General features: G+C 47.4%; 1 protein-coding gene across 4 annotated transcripts in view; it reads left to right on the top strand.

Annotated features, from left to right (window-relative positions):
- Nucleotides 1-25961, top strand: part of RABL6 (RAB, member RAS oncogene family like 6) — a 61471-nt gene extending 35510 nt beyond the window's left edge. For all 4 annotated transcript variants that reach the window (XM_075112064.1, XM_075112065.1, XM_075112066.1 and 1 more), the window contains 7 exons: nt 4140-4498; nt 8463-8625; nt 18128-18346; nt 19034-19388; nt 21238-21409; nt 23176-23225; nt 23850-25961. In XM_075112064.1, the coding sequence (XP_074968165.1) occupies nt 4140-4498; nt 8463-8625; nt 18128-18346; nt 19034-19388; nt 21238-21409; nt 23176-23225; nt 23850-24053 (1522 nt within the window). In that variant the 3' untranslated portion in view covers nt 24054-25961. The remainder of the gene's footprint in view (nt 1-4139; nt 4499-8462; nt 8626-18127; nt 18347-19033; nt 19389-21237; nt 21410-23175; nt 23226-23849) is intronic.

The raw sequence follows: 25961 nt of genomic DNA, 5'->3' as shown, positions 1-25961 counted from the left end.
TGAGTGGTGGCAATTTTAGGAACTGTGAGGCTAACAAACCCTTTTGTGCTTTTTTTTTTTTGTTTGTTTCCTCTGGGAGTGGAGCAACAGTAACTCAGGCCCTGATGAATTTTTGTTCCTGCAGAGCATGTTCGTCTTTAAAATTGCATAAAACTCTTCTCTTGCGAGCAGGTCCAATAGTGAATTTTTCAGGGGGTTTGGGCCAGGACGTGGACTGTTACTCAGTCTGGAATGGAAGGATTGAAAGGCAAACAAGGAGCCTGGGTGGGTAAGGACAGATAACCCATCTGGACTTGGGTGTCATGTTTGCTGTCTCTGTGTCCCAACTGAACAAGTGTATTCAGGTCACAGCGTGAGTTCATCTTGTGCTTTAATAGAACCTAGTTTACTCCACATAATGTGGACATGAGGCTGCTTGTTTCACAGTAAGATTTTGAGTGAGTCCTTTTGCAAAGGACTGACAGAAAGCATAGAACAAGGAATGCAGTGGCCAGATTGTATAGAATATGATAAACAGACACGTGGCAGGTTTGGTCTGGTGTGTTCCCAAAACAGCCACGCTTGTGCCTCTGAAGAGTGTGTGTAAAGCCAGAGAAAGCATTCATGCATTATGTAGTATTTTTGAAGTGTGGAGGATGCTTAGACACCTCCACCCTGGAAATTACTGAGAGCTTGCTGGCAGCGTTTTCATGTATGCTGTTTTTCCACCCACCTCTTTCACAGAAGAAGATATGAATATGAGAGCTCAGCAGAGCTGGTTTATGCAGCCCATATAAAACCAGTATCAGACCATCCTTATTTCCCTGGTGTCATGGCGCACAGCACAGAGCCTGGCCCACTTGTCTGGTTGGAGACGGGGAGGGTGACACAAAGCACACGTGCCACAGCTCTCCTTGGTGCAGTGCTGGGGTAAGAGCCTGTGTTGTGCTGTCCCCAAATAACCATTGTATCTTTCTACTAAAAATATCTTGCTGTCTCTTGTTCTTATGCCCTTCACATAATGTAGGTGAGGAAGGCATAGGAGCACAGGTGCAGAAGAAGCCTGCATGTGTGCATTCTCCAGACTAGCTGAGCAGGAGGGAAGGATGGCACTCTTTATACTTTGGTTATGTAGCATATTTCCCTCCAGCTCTTAAAATTCATGTGTTTCTGCAGGAGAAACAGGTGGTAGTCACAGCCCTCCCTCCCTCTGGAGCTGGCTACTGGCCCAGAACAAAGCAGGTTGTTTCCAAAATGGGCGGCTTTGGTAGTACAAAGTACAGTATATCTTCAAATACCCTCATATTGTAAAGAGTGTCCTGAGCTTTGTTGGGTCCAGCTTTAAGTACTCTTTGAGCTTCATTTTCTGTATCCTATAATTACTGTATATGTACTTTGTATATACTTCGTACAGAATCCTTGTTCCTTGGTCTTCAGTGTAAAATGGTCTTACCCAACCTGAGTCACCCAGTTGCCTCGATGGTGGGACCCAGCATTCTGATCAGAGGCTCAGAGGTGGTTTAGTTGTGTTTTCATGTAGCGTTGGTGATTTAGGTGCTCACATAGGCAGTCAGAGAGCTTAGCTCAGCCAGGAGCGTGAGCAGTGCTGGCATCAGTATTTGGATGCTGGATGCGTCAGTGCTCGAGCTTGCAGGCCTTCCAGCCAGGATCGCTGTTGCTATAAACAGGAACAGGGGTGCATGTGGATCAGCTGGGATTTATCTCTCGTCACAGTTGGAAGGCAGGAGTCTTTAACCCTGAGTAGGGCTTGGGAGGAGGAGGAATGAGTACCACAAAGCAAAGCTACGCAGCTATCCTGCCTTCAGCTTGCCAGGAGCCCTGAATCAAAGCTCAGAGGGGAGGGATGACAGAATTGATCATTCAGTGCTTCTGGCATGGATCTGCAGAGCCGCACATCTTGTGCAGGCAAATCTCGGGGATGGTTTTTCAGGCCATAGCAATTCACTCAGCTTTGTGGATTCAGAGCATTCACTTTGTTGGATAAGGGCTGAATTGCAGGTACCCTTGGTTTATCTTTCCCTCGCCACAGATGCCTTGCATAGTCTGCCTAGAAGGATGCTGAATTGCATGTATGGTGACCCCCTCTGCAAGAAAGGAGTAATGTACCATTGCTTGGCCCTGCAGCACAGTGACAGAGACGCACTGAAAATACACTGTTCTATTCTTGCAGTATGTATAGTGTGTTGTGCGCCTTCCAAACAAGCCTGATGCAGCCTCCACAGAGCTCAGTGCAAGAGTTAAACTCCTTTATATTTTCTTATTGATGCATGACAAATCCATGCATCATTTTCAGTGGAACGTGTTGTCACAGAGCTCGCCCCAGCTACTAGTCCCCTGCGAATAAGCACATAAGCCTTGCCCCAGATCCTGGTGGAAGCATCAGTGAATCTACCACACTGTGGTAGACTAATTTAGGTGCCTTGACAGTGGTCTCAGGGGACAGGCAGTAGATGGCCTGTGACAGCCAGGCTCCTTTTCTGCTCCTCCTAGGCAGCATTGCGCTTGCAGCCTTTAGCCCTTTCTTCTGGAATGACTGAGGCAAGTCTCCCCTAGCCATTCTTGTTTGGTGAACTTGCAGCAAGAACACTTGTTTCCTAGCCCTTGAGCTGATGACTATTTCCTTTGTACTGTTGAATTTCTTTCTATTTCTGTTATTCAGGATTGTCCAATTCTTTCTGTATCTTGCCCCTATCCTCCTTTCTATTAATGCTGCCTCACAACTTGCAACCTCATGAGCATTTCCTTGGTCTCTGTACCACTTCATTGAAATGCTGAAATATAGCTCAGTGCTAATCTGTGAGGAACTCTACCAAGGGTTTCTCTCCTAGCTAATACTGCTTTTTAGTGCTACCCTTTTTCTCTGCTTTAGCCAGTTCCTTAGTTAGGAAGGACTCCTGGTTTTCCAATTCAAGTAACAGCTTTCTGTGGATGTTGTTCTCTAGGGCTCCGGACACAGCTGGTCACAAAGTGTATTAGTTTGTTCCTTAAATGTATATCAGGTTGCTCCTTAGGATAGGAAATTATATCTCAAGTGGGTTTAGAGTCTTTTAGCCCCTGCTGTTTGCTTTCTGCTTAGCAGTCATCCCAGTGAAGGTGTCTGGCTCAAGTCCCTGAAGGACGAGGTTGTGCTCTGTATGGGAGAGGAGCCTCTCTTGCAGAAGTAGTTGAAGCTACAGCCTCTGTGCACAAGTTCATTAGGCTTAATGAAATAAGAAGCAAGACCATGGTGTGCTAGATTTTATACATGATACTTCACTTTGGGTGTCCTCTTTATACCTCTTAGATGTGCAGCATGTAGCAGATCTTACTTTGAGACCATTTCATAGTAAAAGGCTGGCTTTCTCTTAGTGTTTCTTTGCAGACAGCTTGTGAAAAGATTGCTAACCAAACGGGCTGCTGAAGGAGGCTGCAGCAGCATCAGGCTTGGTTTACTTTTTGAAAAGGATAGAGCATTTCACCCTCTCTAGCAGTACAGGCTTTATTGCTCTTCTAGTCAGGAATCCAGCCAGGACCACAACTTGCTTCGGAGCTTCTGCTGCTTGGCTTCACTACCTCCCACACAGAGGAGGAGTGTGTGCAGGGGGAGAGCCTGCCTGTATATCTGCACATTGCAAGAAGGATAATTGCAGTCAGTCCTCTGTGAGCCCTCTGGGTAGCTCTTTTCTTTTGACATTCAAGGATTCTCCTCTCAAATCCATTCTTGGCTGAAAGAAGAGGGTTTTGTAGCATGTGAGTTTTTTGAATGCTCTGATCCCTTCTGCTGAATCTAAAAATGTGCCATTCCTGTAGCACATACTCCCTTAGAGACACATGTCCAAGAACTGACTTCAGGTTGTGTTTCAAGCCCTGGCATGTTGTTATAGTCTGTCTATCCAGGAAGTTCCCAGCAGCATTGCATGTGTGGGTTTATCCTGCAGCACAGAGCAGGTTGGGATTCTCCACACCTCAATGCAGATCAGGTGAGTTTAGCTCACGTGGGTGAAGCAAATTTATTGTGGTCCAGGGAGTCACAGCATCACCAAAAGCAGATCTATACCTTCCCAGCTCAGCACATAGCCAATGCAGCCCAGCATCATGCTTCGTGCTCTGTTGAGCATGTTTCCTCCATTCCTTATATTTGCAATTTACCTTCCCTGCAGCTTCCTTGAAATGATGGAAGCCCGAAGTCGAGGGCACACGTCTCCACTAACAACTAATGGGCAAAGCCCTTCCTCTGGCTCCCAGTCACCCATAGTACCTCCGAGCTCCACATCAACGGGCAGCTCCAGCCCTGGCACCCCACAGCCACCGCAGCCGCTTTCCACAAGCTCCACCATCTCTCCTGAGCCCCCCGCATCTTCTTCACCAGTGCCTGCACCTGAGACCCAGCAGCCGCACGCGCCTCCGCCAGCTACAGCCTCCCCGGCACCTCCGGCTGCAGTCCCACCACCAAAGCGCAGCATTATTTCACGTCTGTTTGGGATGTCTCCTGCGTCAGACCCCTCTCCTCCCCAGCCAGGTAAGGGCTGGACTGCAGTGTCTAGGCAGGATGTCACCTGTGGGCATTTCTCTATTTCCCTTTCATTTTTTCCTTGTGAGAGGCTAAGCAGACTGGTGTCTGAAGGCCACAGGCCCCAAGTGTGTGTGCAGCATGTGTACAAGGAGAGCTGCGCTGCCGCTCTCTATTATTTCTCCTAATTGGCATTTTGGCTTGTCTCTGTGCTGGGCTTGGGTGGGGACTGTGTCGAGCCACCTGGGTGATGGCTGTAGCATGCTTCAGGGGGAAGGTACTGAACACGCAGGGAACACTAATAAAATAACTGTCACCTTCTTATCCAGGAGCACATATGCCTCTTGAATAACAAGGAAATTGTTAGAGAAGCTATGTGAAGCACTGTCTTCACAAAAGTCTCGCAGCTCAAAGGAGCTCCCGTGTGTTAACAGAGAACAGCTGAGTGCTGGTTTTAAAGGTTATTCAGCCAGAAATGATCATGTAAGTCCAGGCTCTGCAGCGGATTCCCCTCCAGGGAAATATGCTCCTTCAGAGATGGTCTGAGAAGGGCAGCCCGCCTTGGCGGCTTCCTTAGTGCTAGTACACAATGGAGCAGAGTAGCACAGCATTCGGTCCAAACCCCTGCCAAATGAAGTTGCAGGGCAGAAGCATCAAGGGTTTTGTTGCATGTACTTTTACCGATCTGGACCTTAATTTGCCTGTCACATTTGCTTTCTTTGTGAAGCTAACTGGAGCTGCAGAGCTGGCACTGCCTAAAAATCATTAGCATGACGTGGTTTGAATCACCCTTTGGAAATACCTTCCCTCTCAAACTGTCAATCCCTAGAGCTCACAGTACTCTCGAGACACCCACAGAAAGAAAGGAGGAGGTGCTGGGAACATGGTTTGCAGTTTCAGATGTTGGAATCTTTTGGTTTTTGATCTGCACACAATGTTCTGCCTCCTGAGTCTGTTACCAGGTATGACACAGTACACCCATTTCAGTTTGTTTATGACTCTTCTACCCAGAAACAAACAAGGAGGAGCAAATGTTAGGAATCCCTTGTCAATAAAAAAAAAAACCTTTGTCATATTGATATGTAGAAAAAAAGACAAGTGGTCTGCTACCAGTGTTACAATCATCGGGGTTTGTTCTCTTCTATTTTTTTTTTTCTTCCTAAATCTATCGCTTAGCTTGAGAGCTGTTCTAGGCTTATGGTCTGCAGTCCTGGTATCTCAAGGGTGCTTTTTAGGAGGGTTGCAAAAGGCAGCTAGGAAAAGCTGATATGTCACTGTTACTAGGTTTAGGTAGCATGCCAAGGGTCTGCACCTCTACTGGAACATACCTAGGGACTAGATAATTGGAAAGCAGTTGAAAAATCAGTCAGCTGTTATTTAAGCTTTCCCCTGAAGTCTTGCAGTAATAATTCTTTTGGCTGTGTTTTTTCTTACACCAACACTGCTCAGTGGCATTAGTAATAGTGTTATTTCTATGCAAAAGTTATCTGAAAGCTGCACTAGTAGAGCAAAATCTAGAAAAAATATACAAATCTTGTTCACCCAAAAAAGCCTAGATATGAAGTGCAGTCTGGGCAGAAGAAAAAGGTTGTATATTGCAAATTCTGAAATCACTTTAGGCTTCTTGGTTATGCTAATTTCATGAGATTTCATCCTGATACCTTGAAGATAGGTAACAGTGTGTTGTGGTTTAGCCCCAGTTGGCAACTCAGCCCCATGCAGCCGCTTGCTTGCTTACTCCCCCCTGGCAGGATGGGGGAGAGAACTGGAAGAGTGAAAGTGAGAAAACTCACAGGTTGACATAAAGACAAGCAAGCAAGCAAAGCAAACCGAGGAATTCATTCACTCCTTCCCATGGGCAGGCAGGTACTCAGCCATCTCCAGGAAAATAGGGCTCCATCACACGTAACAGTGACTTGGGAAGACAAACACCATCACTCTGAACGTCTCCCCCTTCCTTCTTCCTCCCTCAGGTTTATATACTGAGCATGACATCATGTGGAATATCCCTTTGATATCCCTTTGGTCAGTTGGGCTCAGCTGGCCCGGCCGTGTCCCCTCCCAGCTTCTTGTGCACCTGGCTGAGCATGGGAAGCTGAAAAAGTCCTTGGCTAGTGGAAGCACTACTTGGCAACAACTAAAACATCTCCACATTATCAACACTTTTTAGCACAAATCCAAAGCATAGCCCCATACTAGGTACTATGAAGAAAATTAACTCTGTCCCAGCTGAAACCAGAACAGTATCCATCCCTTAGTCCATACCATTTACATCATGCTCAGGTCCCACACTATCCAGTACAACCTCATTAACCACCCCCCCTTCCCATTCTTTGATATAATGTAATACAATACCCAGATATCATTCCCTTAGTCTATGGACCACCCCTGTAAAGTGTCTTTAGATGCCCACAAATGTCCACAAAATGTCCACTGAGTTTATTCAGTCCGTGACTTTGGGTTCCATCTCTTATGGGGGTCACTCAGGGCAGGAGAGGTGGGGTGTTGTGTGGAGTTCCTGGGCACCAAAGCCAGCTCAGGTCAGGTCATTGCTGCGCTCACACTGCTTCTTGTAAGGCTTGTCCTCCATTGGTTCGGGTGGTTCCTGCTATAGTAATTCCTATAAAATGCTACTCAAACCATAGTTTACAACAATTTAAAGGTAGCACCATTACAATCTCCACCCCTGGTCCCTTTGGGCCAAGTTATAGGGTTTAACATTGCAATGAACTCCTCCCACTCTTCTCCTTGCTCCTAGCCTGGCCAGCAACAAGCGGCTCCTGCTATAGTAATTCCCATTACATGCAACTCAAACCCAGGTTGCAACAATTTAAAGGTATTTCCATTACAATCTCCATCCTGGTCCCTTTGGATCAGACCATTGGATTTAACATTGCAATGAACTCCTCCCCTTGCCCCTGCTCTGGCTTGGACTTATCCACCGACTGCAGGCCCTTAGGGGCGTACCTGCTCCAAGTGGAGCCTTATCTATAAGCCACAGTCTCTCCAGGGGCACACCTGCTGTGGCATAGACTTATCCACAGACACAGTTGCTTTGAGGTGCGCCTGTTCCAGTGTGGCCTTCTGCATGGGCCACAATGCCTTCAGAGATGTACCTGCTCTATCGTGGCCCTACCCACAGCCACAGTCCCTTCAGCAGTAAACCTGCTCCAACCTGGCCTTGCCCATGGCTGTGGTTCCTCCAGGGGCATGCCTTCTCTGCCATGGGCTTATCCATGGCCACACGCTTTGATGTGCTCCAGCATGACCTCATGCACAGCCACTGATGCCTCAGGGTGTACCTGCTGCTGCATGGACTTGTCCACAGCCATAGCTGCTTCAAGGTGTACCTTCTCCAGTGTGGACTTATCCCTGGGACACAGTCCCTTCAGAGGCATACCTGCTGTGGCACAGACATAACCGCAGCCACAGACGCTTTAAAATGTACCTGCTCTGGCACGGACTTATCTACAGCCACAGATGCTTCAGGGTGTCCTGCTCCCACATGGACTCATCCACAGGTCACAGTCCCTTCGACTCAAGTTCACACTGGAGTTCCAGCCTGCCCAGTGCAGCAGCACAGAACCAGCAGTGATGCCCTGGCCATCTGCCAGCCCAGGTGCCCGGCCATTGCTGTTATCACAATGTTCCCAGGCACAGCAGAGTAAGGTGATCAGCAGCATGGTAGTACAGCAAGCAGTGAAAGCAAAAAGCAGCCACTAACAAGCACTAGACTCTAACATACAGTAAGGCAGGCATGCCACATGGCAAGCACAGGAGCCTGTCCATTAATAGCTAAACAGCAATAACAGCTATAAATTCCATCTAGCACATTCCAACCAAATCTGTCATTATCTTGAACCCTCCAAGCCCCAGAGAGAGGGGCTTGGGCAGGATAGATCTGTAAAAAGCAAATTTCTGTCTTGCTTGTTACGGTAAACTCTGTGTTTTACAACTACGGTTGCTAATGCAGATCCTGCTGCTGCCACTCCTCCCCACCCTGAAGCCCCTGCAAAAGTACAGAGCGTGGAGGACTTCGTTCCCGATGACAGCCTGGACCACAGCTTTCTAGAAGACCCAGCCCCACAGAAGGACAAAGGGAAACTGCAGAGTAAGCACCATGTCGATAGCGAAAGGTAAGGAAAGGAGGATGGAGGGAGGGTTAGACAGGGATATACCTGGATGTGCAGTCTGAACGATGGCTCAGCCCTGGCTAACATGTTGCAACTGTTCAGAAAGCAATTGCAGAGCAACTAGCTGCCCCAAAGCCTTTCTGGCTGTGGTACGGCCAGTTGTAACATTCACTGTCTCCCATGTAATGATACATACTGCTTCCCGGGAACCAGGAACAGCAGTAAAACCTGGTTATCACCTTCCTGGTTTTGCTGTCTTGCCTTCATGCTCAGTGTTAAACAGCTGGGTTGCTTTGGGTCAGGAAGGGATTTCTCTTCTGGCCAAATGTGCTGAAACATTTGAGATACTTTCCTTTTGGAACACAGTGCACTTTGCAGGGATATTATGTTTTGTCTAATGAATACTTCCCCACTGTAGAGACATAAAGCATGGCCAGCCCCCTTCATGGCCTGGTACTGCCATTCATGAGGCGTTATAAAGGGGTTTGTGTCTGTTGGAGGACACCTTGGGGCACTGTGTGGCTCAGTAGGATTCTGGAAGGAAGGATGGAGAGGGTCATTGGGTGTCCAGTGACACCCTTGGGAGTGTCACTGCATGCTTGCCTGAAGATTCCAGAGAAGTCTTAGGCGGTGCTTTTCTTTTTCTCTGTCCATTTCTAATGTTCCTTCCCAGCATTTTCTCTCTAAATTGGAGAAATATGGATTTGATGGATGGACTGTTCAGTGGATGAGGAATTGGTTGCATGGTCACATCTGGACCTCAATGTCCAGATGGAGATCAGTAACAAGTGGTGTCCCTCGGGTCCATACTGGGACCAGCACTGTTTAATATCTTCATCAATGACATAGTGCACCCTCAGCAAATTTGCAGACACCAAGCTGGGTGGTGAGGTTGACATGCCTGAGGGACTGGGTGCCATCCAAAGAGACCTGGACAAGCTGAAGAGGTGGGCCTGTGAGAACCTCATGAGGTTCAATAAGGCCAAGTGCAAGGTCCTGCACCTGGGTCGGGGCAACCCCCAATATCAACACAGGCTGGGGGATGGAGGGATGGGGAGCAGCCCTGTGGAGAAGGACTTTGGGGCACTGGTGGGTGAAAAGAATGGACATGAACTGACAATGTGTGCTGGGAGCCCAGAAAGCCAACTGTCTCCTGGGCTGCATCCGCAGCAGCATGGGCAGCAGGGCAAGGGCAGTGATCCTGCCCCTCTGCTCCGCTCTGGGGAGACCCCCCTGCAGCGCCACGTCCAGCTCTGGGCTCCTCAGCACAGGAAAGACATAGACATGTTGGAGCAGGTCCAGAGGAGGCCACAAAAATGACCCAAGGTCTGGAGCACCTCTGCTACGAGGACAGGTTGAGAGAGTTGGGGTTGTTCAGCCTGGAGGAGTGAAGGCTTCAGGGAGACCGTATTGTGGCCTTTCAGTACTTAAAGGGAGCTAAGAAAGATGGGGACAGACTTTGCAGTAGGGCCTGTTGCAGTAGTTGTAATGGTTTTAAATTAAGAGAGGGTAGATTCAGACTGGATATAAGGAAGAACATTTTTACAGTGAGGGTGGTGAAACCATGGCCCAGGTTGCCCAGAGAGGTTGGGGATGCCTCATCCCTGGAAGCATCCAAGGCCAGGTTGGACGGGGCTCTGAGCAACCTGATCTAGTTGAAGATGTCCCTGCTCACTGCGGGGGGGTTGGACTAGACGGCCTCTAAAGGTCCCTCCCAACCTAAACCATTCCGTGATTCTATAATTCTGTCCTCCAAATGGCAGAGAGCTGTGCTTATGCTGTAGGGTAGATTTTCTTTTCTTTTTTTCTTTTCGTTTTTTTCTTTTCCTGGCTTTGATGTTTTTGAACCAAAAAAAGAAAAAAGGGATTGTGTACACTGAGCTGCTCAGACAAAAGGATGTGCAGCAAGCTGTCTGAAAGCAGGCTGTCACTTAAGAGGTGACCTAAGCATATTCACCGGCTCTGCATCCCTCTGCTTAGAATAGTCTTTGCCTGCTGCCTCGTCATCAACACTGGATTAACCAGGAGAGTAACTGAATGCTGATACAGCTCATCTATGAATGTGGTGGATTCTGCATGTTTTGACACCTTTGTTGTGATTCAGTGTTCTCTAGTTCAACCACAACTTGAAATCAATCCCCTGTGTGGGGCTCGATGCCTGTCTAATGCAGGTCAGTCTGAATCATCATCCCTTGTGATGGTAGAACACGTGGATGTTTTATTTTAAAAATTAAAAAAGGAAAGAAAAAACTGGTGGTTGCTAGAAGCATGCTGGCCTACAAAGCATCTTGCTTGCAGCTATGGCTGAGCAGGGATTTTTTTTGTGTTTAACAAGGAAATATCAGGAGAGCCAAACATGACCTTCCTGGGGTTTGCTGAAAAACTAGGTCCTGTCATGCCCTTTGAGCTCTTTAGCTGCAGTTCTTGCTGTGGGTAGGAGGCTGAATCTTTAACAAAGTCTTCTCCAGAATGGAAGCAAACAGGTGTTTAACTCTACAAAATTCGAGCATCTCAGTGGTGAAAAGCCCTGCTCCTTGGTTGTAGAGTTGTCATGTTCTTGGCTGCTGTGATGCCTTCCTGTGCTGTGTCCCCAGTCTTGGTAGCCTTCCAGTGCATGTGGGCTGATGGGGGCAGAAAGGGAGACACCCTTGGGCTTTCACAGAGCAAAGAGAGGACACTTGTTCACAGCTTCATCCTGTGATCTACAGTTATAACAGCTCTGTTTCCCTAGGAGAAGACCCTGCAGCACACCCCTGAAAATTCAAATGCTCATTATTTCTCTGCAGCTTGGCATCCATGTCTTGCTCTGGTTTCTTATGTAGTTACAGTTTTCTCAGTGGTCTAGCAGTTTTACCTTCTGGTTTTTTGCCAAAAAGGGCCTACCACAATAAGCCAGATGTGCTGAAATTCAGAGATGTAGATGTGGTTCTGACCATCACCTGCAATAATTGATTTCTTTCAGGATGCCAATTACAACCCCATGACGCCCAGGAGCAACATAAGAGTTCTGTAAGCACCACCCCTAATAATCAGCTTCTACTGCAGTGAGTAGGCTGTTGTAGTTGCAACAAAATCTACTGCTGCAGAAATTTATCTCTGACCTAAAGAACACAAAAGTTCTGTGAAACCACTCAGACCTAATGGAGGTGTTTTTTGTTTTAAAAAATGAAATACTGGAGGTTGTTTTCCCCTTGTATCTGAGTGAGGAACAAAGCCTGAGAACATACTAGAGAGATGCATTCAGGTCTCCTGAATGTTTTTAAACAGGTATCTGAATGTTAAGCTTATGCAGCTTGCCAGCATTTCTTCTAGGTGTGCTGTAACCAAGTGTAAGCTCTGAAACTGAAGAGCCACTGAAGATGTGGCAGAAGAGTGGGCTGTGTGTTCAGAATTTCTAAAGTTACTTCTGTTACCCAAATAAGAGGAATTGCCTTGCCGTCCATAAGCAGGAGTCTTGCAGTTAGCTCATGAGAGAACACCTTAGTGCACAGTGCATTTCATGTCTGAAGCAGAGATAGTTATGTTCACAGAATCACAGAATGGCTGAGGTTGGAAGGCACCTCTGGAGGTCATCTGGTTCAACCTCCCTGCTCAACCAGGGCCACTCAGCTAGAGCCAGTTGCCCAGGGCCATGTCCAGGTGGCTTTTGAATATCTCCATGGATGGAGACTCCACAACCTCTTTGGCAACCTGTGCCAGTGCTCGCTCACCCTCACAGTGCAAAAGGCATTTCCTGATGTTCACAGGGAACCTCCTGTGTTTCAGTTTGTGCCCCTTACGTCTTGTCCTGTCATTGGGCGCCACTGAAAAGAGCCTGGCTCCATCTTCTTTGCACCCTCCTTCGGGTATTCAAATAAATTGATAAGGTCCCCCCAAGCCTTCTCTTCTCTAGGCTAAGCAGTCCCCCTTATCATGTCAGAGAGCCGTTCCTCATGTGAGAGATGTTCCAGTCACTTAATCATCTTTGTTGCCCTTCATTGGACTCTCTCAGTATATCTATGTCTCTCTAGTACTGAGGAGCACCCAGAACTGGACACAGCACTCCAGGTGTGGCCTCACCAGTGCTGAGCACTGCCTCCCTCAACCTGCTGGCAGTACTTTGCCTAATGCAGCCCATGATACCATCAGCCTTCTTTGTGGCAGGGGCACGTTACTGACTCTGTGTTCAATTTAGTGTCCACCAGGACCCGCATGCCGTCTTCTGCCAAGCTGCTTTCTAGCTGGGTGCCCCCCAGTGTGTATTGATGCATGGGGTTGTTCCTCCCCACGTGCAGGACTTTGGACTTCCCCATGTTGAACTTCAGGAGGTTCCTGTCCGCTCATTTCTCCAACCTGATGAGGTCCCTCTGGGTGGCAGCACAGCCCTCTGGCACATCAGCCACCCCTCCCAGTTTGGTGTCATCTGCAAACTTGCTGAGGGTACACAGCCCGATCATCCAGGTCATTAATGAAGATGATACACGGGGCTGGGCCCCGTATTGATTCCTGGGGCACACTGCTAGTTATTGGCCTCCAACTAGATTTGTGCCACCAATCACCACCCTCTGGGCCTAGCCATTCAGCCAGTTTTCAGTCCGCCTCAGTGTCTGCTCATCCAGCCAGTATGTCAGCAGCTTCCCTATGAGGATCTCCCTATGGGAGACAGTGTCAAAGGCCTTACTAAGTCTGGGTATCCACTGCTCTCCCCTCATCTACCAGGCCAGTTACTGCATCATAGACTTTTATCAAGTCGGTCAAGCATGACTTACTCTTGGTAAATCCATGCAGACTACTCCTGACGATTTTCTTATCATTCATGTGCCTGGAAATAGTTTGCAGGATTAACTGCTCCATCACTTTCCCAGGGAACAAGGTGAGGTTGGCTGGGCTGTAGTTCTCTGGGTCCTTCTTCTGTCCTTCTTGAAGACTGGAGTGACATTTGCTTTCCTCTTCAGGAAGGTCTTCAAGCACTTCTCCCAGTTGCCATGACTGATCAAAGATTATCAAGAGTGGCTTTGCAGTGACATCTGCCAGCTCCCTCAGCACTTGTGGCTACATCCCATCCAGGCCCATGGATGTCCAGTTTTGCTTTGGCCAGGATCCCTGAGCTGATCCTCTTCCACCAACAATACATCTTCCTTGCTCCACTTTATCTTCCTGGTCTCTGGGGCCTGGGATTCCTGAAAGCTAGTAAAGACTGAGGCAAAGAAGGCATTCAGTACTTCAGCCTTTTCCATGTCCTGTGTAACCAAGTTCCCTGTCTCACTGAGGAATGCGCCCACACTTTCCATAGTCTTCCTTTTGCCTCCCAGGTACTTACAGAAGTCCTTCTTGTTGTCTTTGAAATCCCTGGCCAGATTCAATTCCTCTAGGGGTTTAGTTTTCCTGATTTCATCCCTGGATACTTGGACAATGTCTCTGTATTTCTTCCAGGCTACCTGTTCTTCCTTCCACCCTCTGTATGCTTCCATTTTGTGTTTGAGTTTGTCCAGGAGCTTCTTGTTCATCAACACAGGCCTTGTAGCATTTTTGCCTGACTCCTTATACGCTGGGATGGACCGCTGTTGGGCTTGGAGGAGCCTTGAATATTAACCAGCTTTCTTGAGCCCTTCCATCCAGGGCCTTATCTCGTAGGATTCTTCCAAGCAAATCTTTGAAGGGGCCAAAGTCTGCTCTCCTGAAGTCCAGCTTGCTTTTTACCCGCCTCCCTGCCCCTAGGATCCTGAACTCCACAAAGGCTGCCTTTGAACTGTCACCTTCTCAACCAGCCCCTCATGTTTTGTGGGTAGGAGGTCCAGAAGAGCACCTCTCCTCATTGGCTCCTCTGTCACTCAGTGGAGGAAGAGATCATCAATGCACTCCAGGAACCTCCTGGATTGCTTATGTTCTGCTGTCTTGTCCCTCCAGCAGAAACAGGCATGGTGGAAGTCCATGAGGACCAGGGCCTGCAAACATGAGGCTGCTCCTGTCTTTTTGTAGAGGGCCTGTCACACCTGTTCCTTCTAGTCAGCCTGTAGCAGGCACCCACTATAGTGTCACCTCTACATGTCCTCTCTTGAATCCTCACCCATAAACTCTCAGCTGGCTCCTCATCCGTCCCCAGGCAGAGCTCCATACACTACAGCTGCTTGCTCACATAGGGGGCAGCTCCTTGGGGAAGAGGGGATGGTCTTGTTCTCATTGTTGGAAGGAAGATGTTATGCTGTGTAGCCAAACTACTTCCTGAACTCAGGACTGTCTTTGCTTCCATTTGTAAGAATTCTTTTGCTTTTTACTTCTGAGCTTCAGAAACAGGCTGTAAAGTCTGGTATTTCTCATCCATTTTGGTGATGTAGGGAATTCTTGATTTTTTTGCAATGATGTCATGTGAACTTCTCCCATTCCCTGCTCCACAATGTCTCTAAACAATGGAGCAAGAGTTGACATGGAGCAGTAATGTTAGAAAAAACCCACTTTTTTTTTCTGAAGCTTGCCAGCAGTGAGGGGTGAGCTCATGCCTGTGGAACAGGGCTGCTCTTGCCCAAAGATCAGACAGCTGCCGAGACTTTCAGCACCTACTGACATCTCTTGGAGTTGCTATAGCTAAATCACAGCACAAATCTACAGAGATAATGGAGTCCTGGGTTTTCTTTACTGGCATGTTATGTTTCTCTAGCTTCCAATAAAAAGAACTCCCAAAATCAGTTTCTTTACCGGTTAATTAGGAAGGAAGTTCAATCTCCCAATTTGCCATTTCAGCACTTAATTTGCTGCTCACTAGCCTGATGCCCCTGAGCCAGTGTGTACCAGAGGAGCTAATCTGGCTCCAAATAGGCTCCCCTCTTCCTTCCTGCTGGTCCAGGCTGGCCAAGGTCCATGGGTGGGCTGTAGGTGTCTGAAACCAAGTTTATGCTCCTAACCTAACGGTATTCCTGTTGAGTCTTCTCAGCATCACTAGACATGTATCTTAAACATTGGTTAGATTTCCTTTTCCTTATATCTGAAGGGCTTTGAAATGGTTCTTTGCTTTTATGGCATCTGCTGCGCTAGACCAAGTGACAGAAGCTGAGGACACTGTTCAGTTCACACTAGAAGATGTCCATCTCCTAGAATATAGTCATGCAGGATCATCCTGCAGCGTGTCTTACCTTCAGTTTATCTGCTTTATTAAAGTTTGGGGTTTTCCTCTTTCTCTAGCCCCAAAAACTGATGTGGCGAGAGGATCCTGCTGGCTGCCCGCAGGGCTGGCTTCGCTGGCCCCACAGTGGGGCTGGTGGAACACGGTCAAGCCGAGTCTGAGACCATGTACTCAGGTTGCAGCAGGATTTGTTTGATCACCAGCAGCCATTCTGTGTACGCAACAGAGGACTCACTGAGGAAAACCCAATGTGCTCTTTGATCAGTAGCTCAGATGCAGACCTCGGCAAGCATAGTCATTTTTGGTGGGTACCTCTGCTTGCAAACACGTTGGCTCAACACTAGCGCAGTCTTGGCAGCGCGTCAAGTGCTGGAGAGAGTGGTGCAATGTGCTTGTTTCTGCATGCTCTGAATTCCTTCCAGCTGGAACCTCAGGACCACAAGCTGATACTAATTTTGCATTGTCAGACCTTGTTCATACAGTGATTCTCCTGACGTATATTCACTCCAATGCTTTGCTCTTAACCGGTCACTCAACTATTTGTGTGGAAGTTATAGATGGAGGCAGTGTATTGACTGCAAAGGGAGATGACCCACTTAGTGTGGGTGTGTGTACACACATGGATGTTCTGTTCGGGCTGGGAATGCTTTAAAGGCTGCAAGTCTCGTACGGTGTGCAGTACAAGAGCAGTGGCAGCAATCTCTGAGGAGTCCCTGTGCTTAATAGAGCTGTGACGTATTAAAGAAATGCAGTGTCACTAATTCAGAATAATATCCTGTCATTTTTAGAATGCAACTCCATTTTCTTTTCAGTGCATTTCAAGAGGAAACCCTGCCAGTGCTTCGCAGACCTCAAAAATCACTCAGTTGTGATTCCTCCAGCCTTGGAGGCTGTTTTGGGCACCAGTTTTCTTCTCCTTTGAGTGGGATGGGCTGTGTGCCTCCTTTCTGGCTCGGTATGAGAGCAGCAGTGTTAATGATGAAGGGGCTCTTCAGCAGCCTGTCTCTGCTTAGCTGGGAGCTGTGCTGTGAGTCCGGAAAACAGAGGGAGCCACACCAAAAGCAGAAGGAGGGAGTGGGTGTTAGCCCTGATCTTAGCCCTCTAACCCAGACAAGCATTGGTTGTAATCACTCTCAATGTGCCATACCAGTTGTCGTAAGTATGGTGTCCCATATGTGACAAATAACTCCATTATCTGTTGGCAGATGTATTAATTCTTTAAAATTAACTTGTAAACCAGTACCTAGCCATAAGAAGAGCCAGAATGAGTAGTACCATCAGCCAGACTCTGTTAGGGCCTGGGCATTTCCCAGCCCATCAGCACACCATCTTCCATTGTCTCTTCCAGTGCTGGCCATTTCCTGGTGACTGGGAATGCCACCTTCTTCCAGATTAAGGATTTTAGGGTTTTGTGGTTCCTTTTGTGCATCTGAAATCTATCATATCCATATCTCATCTTTTTTTTTTTTTTTGCCTTTGTGTAAAAACGAAGGCTGTGTTTGTACAATCCATATCGAGTCATTAAAAGGACAGTGACTATTGTGCATGGTAGGTTATCAGGAAGGAGCTGGGTACCTGTTGCAGATAAAGCAAATAGGTTGAGGAAAGGTGATACACAGGCTCATCAGCCGAGGCTGGGGAAGTTATCTGTACTCCTGACATGAGCAAATCCTTCAGAAAGTATTAAAATTGTTGAGTCCTGGGAATATTTAGACAGGAAGCCTCAGCTGGTAATTTCAGCTGCGAAGCTCTCTATCAAGATGCCTCTGAACACATAACTGTATTACATCCAGGGAGTCTGACAGACTCCTAGATCTAGAAGTGTGTCCTTAGGTTAATTTAATTTGGGGAATGTTAAAGCATGGTTATGGTGTCTGGGTAGCTGCCTGCTTCAGGGAGTACCAGAGAAATAGAAATAATTCCAGGAAGCTAATAGCTGCAAGTGAAGTCCCATGGTAGCAGCAGTACATGATCAGGTTTAATTACAGGATGTGGTGATTAAGGCAGGCAGTTCCCAGGTTTAATTGGCTGGTCCTTGCATGTTGGACCAGAGATGTTCTGATAGAGCTGAAGCAACAGGCTGTTTTGTAGCACTGAGGCTCACCTTTTCCAGCCAGTTATTTTCAGCTTGAGCAGTAGCAGCCACTGTGTGACACATCCTTCTGTGGCCCATTTTGTACAGGGCATGTGCCATCTCTGCAGCCCACAGGGTGCAGGTCCGACCTGAACGGGGCAGCGGCTGGGCAATGTGTAGGGGGAGGGCTGGCAGTGCAGCTGCTCTGCACAGAGGGATGTTGACCATGAAGTTGGCCGGAAAAGCCAGGCAAGCGACAGTCTGCTTTTGAGGGGAGGCACGTCTGTCCTAGGACACCCTAGGGGTGCTGTGTCTGATCATTGTCTATTTTGCAGTGATGGAGAGGCACCCGGGGGGAACCCCATGGTGGCAGGTTTCCAAGATGATCTGGATCTGGACGACAAAATCCCCAACAGACCAATGCTGGCAGCAGAACGGGTGCCCAGCAAGAACGTCACTCTCTCTAGCGAGGAGGAGGAAGAGGAAGAGGTGAAGGACTCTAAGGTTGTACTCATACCTGATGAAGATATTGGCACAGAGCAGGAAAAAAAAAGGTACGAAGCACAGCCTCAAGTGTGGGGTTGTGCTGGCAAACTTGGGCCTCTTCTCCGTCCTGCCACTGACTTTGGTGAGGCCTCTGGGAAGCCATGCTGTCTCTATCAGCCTGTTCCTTCAGCTGTAAGCAGGGGCTGTGTTTACTTTAGGTGCAACTGCTTTATGCAGTGTTTTCTGCACCGCACCTAGGCAGCATGCCTTTGAGCACTGTGCTCCTGTGGTTGCCGGTACATTTCTGCATGGGAATGGTCCAGCCTTTGTCTCAAGTTTGAACAAGAGACTGTAACTGAGCGCCTGAATGTCTGTTCATAGCAGTGTGAGGAGGACAGAGGAATCAAGTCTTGTGCTGAGGGGAGTGGATGTCGTTCACCACACCCTGTGCTGGAGAACAATGAACTGGACAATGTTCTCCATATACCACATCTTGTTGGTGGTATTCAGGCGTGGCCCAATGGCACAGGCACCTGTGCATTGCATGAGCATCCTCAGGGGTGAGTGAGGACCATCTTCAGCCTCTGAGTGATACGTGTTTGAACACACACCCCCCTAGGATGAACTGACTCTCCTGTTGAGATGCACATTGCAGCCCTTGAGGCAGGCTCAGCTATTAATTGGTGTTTGTGCTTTGCTTTACAGAGTGGGAGTGTGGACAGGCAGGCTCTGACAATTTGTTTGTTTCTTCTCAGGTCTTCCAGAAATTCTCTGAAACCACAGAGTGAAGCAATTTTGACCAAAGCAACTGACCTGAAGCCTCCTGACAATTTACCTCCACATTCTGCATCCGAAAGAACCAGCAGCAGCAAGCTCAACACTAGCCTGCCAGCTGCTGCTGCTGCTGCTGCCACCCCAGCAGCAGTCCAGGCCCCAAAGACCACTTCCCAAAGCAAAGGACATGCTCTCAAGCAGAAAGTCGTCAAAGAGGAAAAGCTAGAGGAGTCTGACAGTGATCAAGAGGGACCAATAGCTACTCAGATGCTCTCATTTGTTATGGATGACCCAGACTTTGAAAGCGAGGATTCTGACAGCCAGAAGAAGAAAATGGTAAATAAGATGCATGAATTGCTGTGTGCTGCTGTGAAGCTGAGCTTGAAGTGTTGAGGCATCTCGCTGAGCAGAGCTTTCATCTGCTCTCCCATCTCTCAGTGGCAGTCACAGAAAGCCAGGTGCTAAGCAACCTGAAGGGATTGATATAAGCACAAACCCACTAATGCTCTGATTGTTGAAGCCACATGGCAACAAGATTTGTGCTTATGGGTTTTGATGTGCTGTTTATTCTCAGCAAATCCAGAGCATGGTCAGTCCAGCAGTGTAGAAGGTATGAAATACAAATCTAATGGGTTTTCACCTGAAGTTTAATATGTAGAATTGTGTGCATCCCAGAGAGAGAGAACAAGTGAGCTCCCTTCAGCCAATCCAGCAATCAAAAGGCCATAAGAAAATTTGTTTGGCAAAGCTCCTTACTGAAGTAGGAAAATCAGCCGGAGCAGGACTTTCCAGTACAGCCAGGTTAGCTGTAATATCCCTGTGATGCTGAACACGTGGGCAGCTGCTCAGTACTGCCTGCAGGTGTCTGCTCAAACAGAGGATGCAGCAGGAGTCCCCTCTGCACCTGTCGGGTGTTAAAGATGGAGAAAACACAAGCATCTTCTCTGGGCTGGTAGGAGCTTGCTGCTGTGGCTCTAGGTATCCCTCATTTCAGTGATCTGCACTCGCAGCCAGCAGACCAATCTCTAGAAACTGCTAACCGTGATTTGGGATGGGCAATTGCCGTTCAGGGGTACTCCTGGTGTCTGGGTTAGCTGGTATTCAAGGGTGGTGTTTGTGTTTGCATCATTCCAGAATCCTGCAGAAAGGACAGTTGTCCCAGTTTCTTTGACCTTGCCTACATGTCATGCTGTTTGTTAAGGAATTTCCCATTCATTTAGGAGTTTCAGTACCTGCTTTTCCTGGCACTTTAATATGAAAGCTAAAGCATTTGCAGCAAGTTTACATCTCATAGCATGCAATGATGAGGTGCAATGATGTGGGATTGGTGAGGGAGCTTGCCGTTGTGACAGTGCCAGGGAGATGCCCTGCAACTTGTGAATGCTTTTCGAGTTCAAGTTCAAGGTTTACCAGTCAGGCAAAGCAGTAAAAACACCACCATTGGCAAGGAGGAGAGGGCACTGCCTAGGTCAGAGCAGAGCGAGGCCATGTTTTGTCAGTATGTAGGATATAAAGAAAGGGCAGTTAATGAATTCTGAAGAGGATCAGTCAGCATGTAGCAGATCATTAAACTTCATTTCCATTCCCATCATACAGAGACAGAGGATTAGGGGTGATATCTAGTCTCTGCACCATCCTGTTTTTTAGCCCACGTTGAAGGGCATTGAAATTTGCCCTAGGAGCACATTCCCTTTTGACTCAATAAAGGGAGTTATTCTGCAAACACAGACCACTTCTGTGGCCCTGCTGCATGTTGCCTCTGGTACGTGAGACCTCACAGGGCTATACAGGAAAAAGGTTTTGTCTGTCAGGTCTGGAGGTGAGTTTTCAGCCTGTTGGAAAACAGAGGTGCCTCTCTAGGCCAGTTAGAAGCTGATGCTGTTGAGCTAACACAGTTGAAGGTCTCATTTAGTCTCTTTACATGAGAAATTTAATTTTGGTAGCGCAAATGTTAAGTTATCGGAGCACACTTTCCAGTACCAATGCTACCAAGACATTTTAACAAGGCAAGAAATAGAAAGCTTGTAAGATAAAGGGCATTGATTTCCAGGCAATAGCAGTTCAGTTCAGCTACCACTGCCTTCCCTCCTCCCCACCTGCTGACATCTGACGTCTTTGTGTACAAAATGCTTAGAGATTTTGGTTGAAAGATTTGTCTGTGTTGTTTGCCTTTTATTGTCTCTAGGATGAATTCCCAGTCCGGGAAGATCTCTCTGAAATATCTGACGACGATACCTCGTTGGCAAAGCGACCCCAGCCTGTGAAATCAACAGTCCACTCCTTTAAACTGAAAAATGACTCAGATCTCTTCGGTTTGGGTTTGGAAGAAACTGGTCCCAAGGAGAGCAGTGAGGAAGGTAAAGGTTACACCTTATTTCCACTCCTGCTGATTTTGTTTGTCAGACATCTGTTTTTTCCATAATGGTTCCAGGGTGTAAGCAAACCAATTTGCACTAAATAAAATACCCTGTAACTTCATGCAGTGCCCTGTGTGAGTCTTTAATATGGTTTAACACAGCATAAATAACTTTCTTTAAGTTTTCCCCCATGGGGAGGGAGGGAACTGGGCTCATCCGTGGCATCAGCCATTTCTGTCCCAGCTGGAAGCAGGAGCACATCTTTCACAAGCTGCTTCTGTATAAGGCTTTCTGCTTAGCCTTGCATGCCTGGGAAGTGGTGCACAGCATTGCAGTGTCCACCCCCTCAAGAATTTGGATCAACCTGAGCAAAATGCTCTGACATACACTGCCAATTTGCTCTTCTGTTTTTGGAAAAGGTGGGGTGGGGTTCTGACCACAACCTAAGCATTCCTCAGGCTTTCCCTCCCCCCCTCCATCTCCTGAGGGAACAAATCTTACTCGCACAAATAATTTCTGCTGTCTTGGCATTTCTGCAAACCAACTTCATATAGATCTGCCCCCGATGTCACCATGAAAGATGAGAAGTTAAAGACTTAAGGGGAGAAAAAGCTGTAAGCAGCACCAGAGAGAGATTTCTTTGAATAGCTATTCCAAAAGTGTAAGCAAGGTGTCACAGGCTGTGATGGCTTCATCAGCTTCTTCCTTTGAGTTGCTGAACAGCACAGCTTGAAATAGCTAGAAGTGCATCTGCAGAGGCCCAGGTCAATAATTTAACTTCAGTTTATCATCTTTAATAATTCAACGTGGGTTCCTCCTATCTCCTCTTTCTGGGATAAATATAAAAACATGTCTCAGTAGTCAGTCAGCTGGAGCTTGACCAGCAATTAGACTTCTCTGTGGCTGTCTTGTATTTACAGATCAACCAAGGAAAAGAATGTGTAGGTAGGATGGCAATCAAATACCACGTGTGAAATGTGGTGCAGTTATAAACCCTTCTTTGAAACAGCCAAGTAGATACTCTCCCGTTCAAGGAGTTATTGTTCCAAGGCAATGGATGTTCAGCAGTCTAATTAGCAGCCAAGTTATCAACCACAATAACCTGGGACAAATTATTTGACAGTGGTGGACTCTGGGACTCATTTAATACCATGAAAGTAGCTACCCCATGGAGCAGGGCTGCAGCACTGATGCTTTGCCTTGTGGTGATACAGTTTCCATACACAGTTTGAACAACAGCGAGTGCGGGTCTGTTAGGCTGCTCCTATCTGCTGACACTGTCCTGAATGGTCCTTCCATTACTAGCTTGACTCCCAGGAGCACAGGCTGTGTCTGGTGGAATTTCGATCTGCCTTTGAATATTTAGTGGTCAGAGGGAAATTGTTCCCAGGAGCTTCTTCTTCAGTTCTGGAAATAATAATCTGGTCCCGAATTTCACCTTTGGACCAGTTTGTAGAGCTGGTCTATGTATTTGTTTCTTAGTAGCTGTGATACAGTGAACGCCCAGGTCTGTTCACAATGCATAATAATATAGATAATGTAATGCCCATAAGTAAACTGGATGTATATGGTTCAGTTAGGGTGTAACTGCTGGGGCTTATGTTGGTTTCTAAAGGGCACAGTTTGTCCTGAGGAGTCGGGATTGCCTTTGCACATGGCTCCAGGATGGAGCATTTTGTTCTCAGAAATCAGGGCAGGGCAGAATTGCATCACTTAGAGTTTAAATTGATTAAAACCAATGGTGTTCTTTTTTTTTGTTTGAGCAGATAAACAACCTTCTAAGGAGAAAAAGAAGAAGAAAAAGAAAAGCAAAGAGGTACTATTTAATTTCTCAGAGCTGATCTGCCATATTATCTACCAGCTAAGGAGAGGGGTGGCCTTCTGCGGTGTACTCTGTGTACCAGGCTGACCTCCTTCCATTCTCCCATCCTACAGCCAGATCTGTGCCTCCCAGGCCCTGCAGGCCATTAACTACTTTGCAGCTTAAAACCAAGTTTTTAGAACAGTTGAATTTTGAAAAGGCAGTGTGTGAGTCTGTAAAATGCAGGACTAAAGAGAGCAGTGCGTCACTGCTGGGCTGAGTCTGTTGATAACACCATGACTTTTTCCAAGCAGAGGGGTGTCCCCGACAGATCTGATCTCAGAGGCAGCGAGGGAAGTCTGCAGGAGGCTTTGTCTTTGACATTTCTGCCTGTCCAATACTGTGGTATTGTTGGGCACAAACTGCCTGACAGACCACTACTACATATAAACCAGATGGTCTTTCCTCTCTTCTGTCCAAACAGGCAGAAGGGTCTTGTGGAATTAACTCAAAGCCAGCCTTGGTAGTAGATCCTTCACCCGAAGTAAGGCTCCTGTCAGAGCCAAGTTTCAGGGCAATATATGCTGGGTTACTGGCATGCTCAGAGAATTTACTAATAAAAATTTTCTCACTTTGCAGGAAGAGGAGAAGTCTCTGAAAAAGAAGAGCAAACACAAGAAGAGCAAAGAGAAGGAAGAGAGCAAAGAGGAGAAAGAGAAAAAGAAGAAGAAGAAGAAGAGCAAGGAGAAAAACAATGAAATAGATGAACTTGAGGCTTTTCTTGGAGGAGGAGGAGCCAGCATGAGCAAGCCACGAGGAGGTGGGGACTATGAGGAGCTGTAGGTTGGCCGCATGTACACACAGCGGACTCTCCTATCGTGGCTGTCTCCATCTTTTCTTACAAGTCACACCAAGACAGGTGCAGATGTGTAAAGCTTTGGCTGTTTGCCGTATATTCTCTCCAAACAGAGCTGGCAAAACAAAAGCTTTGCATCTGTGTGTGCTGTTCTGGTACATTTGTTACACAGCTGAGATGTACTTGAGTAAGGGGAAGGTTCAAGGCACAGTTCCCAGGCCCGCTTCCAGGCTGTTGTTTTTTCTCCTTCCAGAGATGCCCCATTAGGTAGCTGGCAGAGTGTGGGAGGCAAAGGGGACCTGCCTCCTGCTCCGCCCCTGCTATATTCCACTCCTGCACACCTGAAATTCCTGTCTTGTTAAGAGGAGTGCAACAAAACATGCCGCATGAATGCATCGTGCTCACCTGTCTCAAGTCTTTAACTTTTTATCCTTCCTACTTTTTAATGAGAAGAGTGATATTGGCCGTTGCTCCACCCAGCAGTTGATGAGCTTTAAATCAAGCAGATCATGCTATGGTATACAGCTCTCTAAAACAGCAGTCGCAGGGCCAGAGTGAGAGAGAGTGTGTGTGATTTTGGAGTCCTTTGAACAGGACCTTTCTGCACAGCAGCTTAATTAGCACTCACTGGTGCTGCTGTTGGAATTCATGAAGCCCCATTGATTTCCATGGCCCCAGTGTCTCAGACACTACATGTAAGCTGCTATGCAGTTTGGGAAAACAATGCAAAGTGCAAAGCTAACCTGAAAAAAAGAGAGGAAAATCAGTGCTTTTCTGCATTTCCCACCCTTGAATTTGCATATACTAAAATCCCCTCCCTTCGGTACCTCTCAGGGACATGACTCTCATGCAGAAATGAAGATATCCAGAGCTTCAGAACTGTCTACAGGGAAGTGTTAACATGGCAAGGCATTTGCTTCTCAGGCATATTACAGTCACACTGTAAAACGCTGGCTGCCTCTACGCTGAGAGGGACACCCACTGTAGCTCCGACGGCATCCTTCCTGGTCCAACTTCTGTCGATACTGCAGCTGTGTTTACTGGGCCGAGCCTCCCAGCAGCCAACGCGCTGCCTTTTCCTGCCCCAAGTGTAGAGCCTCCTCCTATCCCATGAGTTTGGAAAGCCTTTTAATTTTTGCTTTGAACTTAAACCCACGGATTGGTGGCTGCTCAGCAGCATCGGTTGCTATCGGTTGGGCACTACAGGCCAGCCCTTTGCACTTGCCTGTGTCTCAGTGAGCAACCCGTGTTTGATGGAGCTTGTTAGTTCTCCATACCCCATTTTGTTTTGCTTCTGGCGTCCCTTTTGCAGCTCAGATGGTGAAGCTCCCTCCAGGTTCTGTGCATTACATTTCCCTGTTGCTTGCAGGTTGATTTGAGGTTTGGTTTTGTTCTCCCTCTCCCCTTGTTGTAAAATGTCAACCATGAAGTCCAAACTGGGGTTTCCTTCTACATCACTGCAAAGCAAGGTGTTCTTTTGATCTGTTATCCACTCCAGAGTTGTCTTGACCAGCAGGCAGTTATCTGCCCCATTTTTCTTTTTCTTTTCTCCAGCCCCCAAAATGCACTTGTAACTGTTTCCCTATAAAACAAACTGGGGTTTTTTGCTGCATGAGCAGTATGTTGCTCAGGTCTGTTTGCCCTTCGCATTTGCCTACATTTCTGAGCATAACTACATTTCATGTGACACTGTAGGGAAATTGCATGGGACAGTTCAAACTTTGCGTGTCTGGGGAGGAAAAAGTGGATTGGGCCATGACTGGTTTGTGGCCTCTCTTGCGAAAAAGCAGGCAGGCGTTTGAGCTTCAGCTGGCTGCGTTCCTGAAAGCACTTCTGTTCCGTGAAGATTTCTGGGTCATGTTCCATTTTGCATTAAAAAAAACTGGTACAATCCA

Source organism: Phalacrocorax aristotelis, chromosome 17 (genome assembly GCF_949628215.1).
Source record: "Phalacrocorax aristotelis chromosome 17, bGulAri2.1, whole genome shotgun sequence".
NCBI classification, from domain to species: domain Eukaryota; kingdom Metazoa; phylum Chordata; class Aves; order Suliformes; family Phalacrocoracidae; genus Phalacrocorax; species Phalacrocorax aristotelis.
The sequence above is the reverse complement of the archived record's forward strand: the minus strand, read 5'-3'. Positions and strand labels throughout refer to the sequence as shown.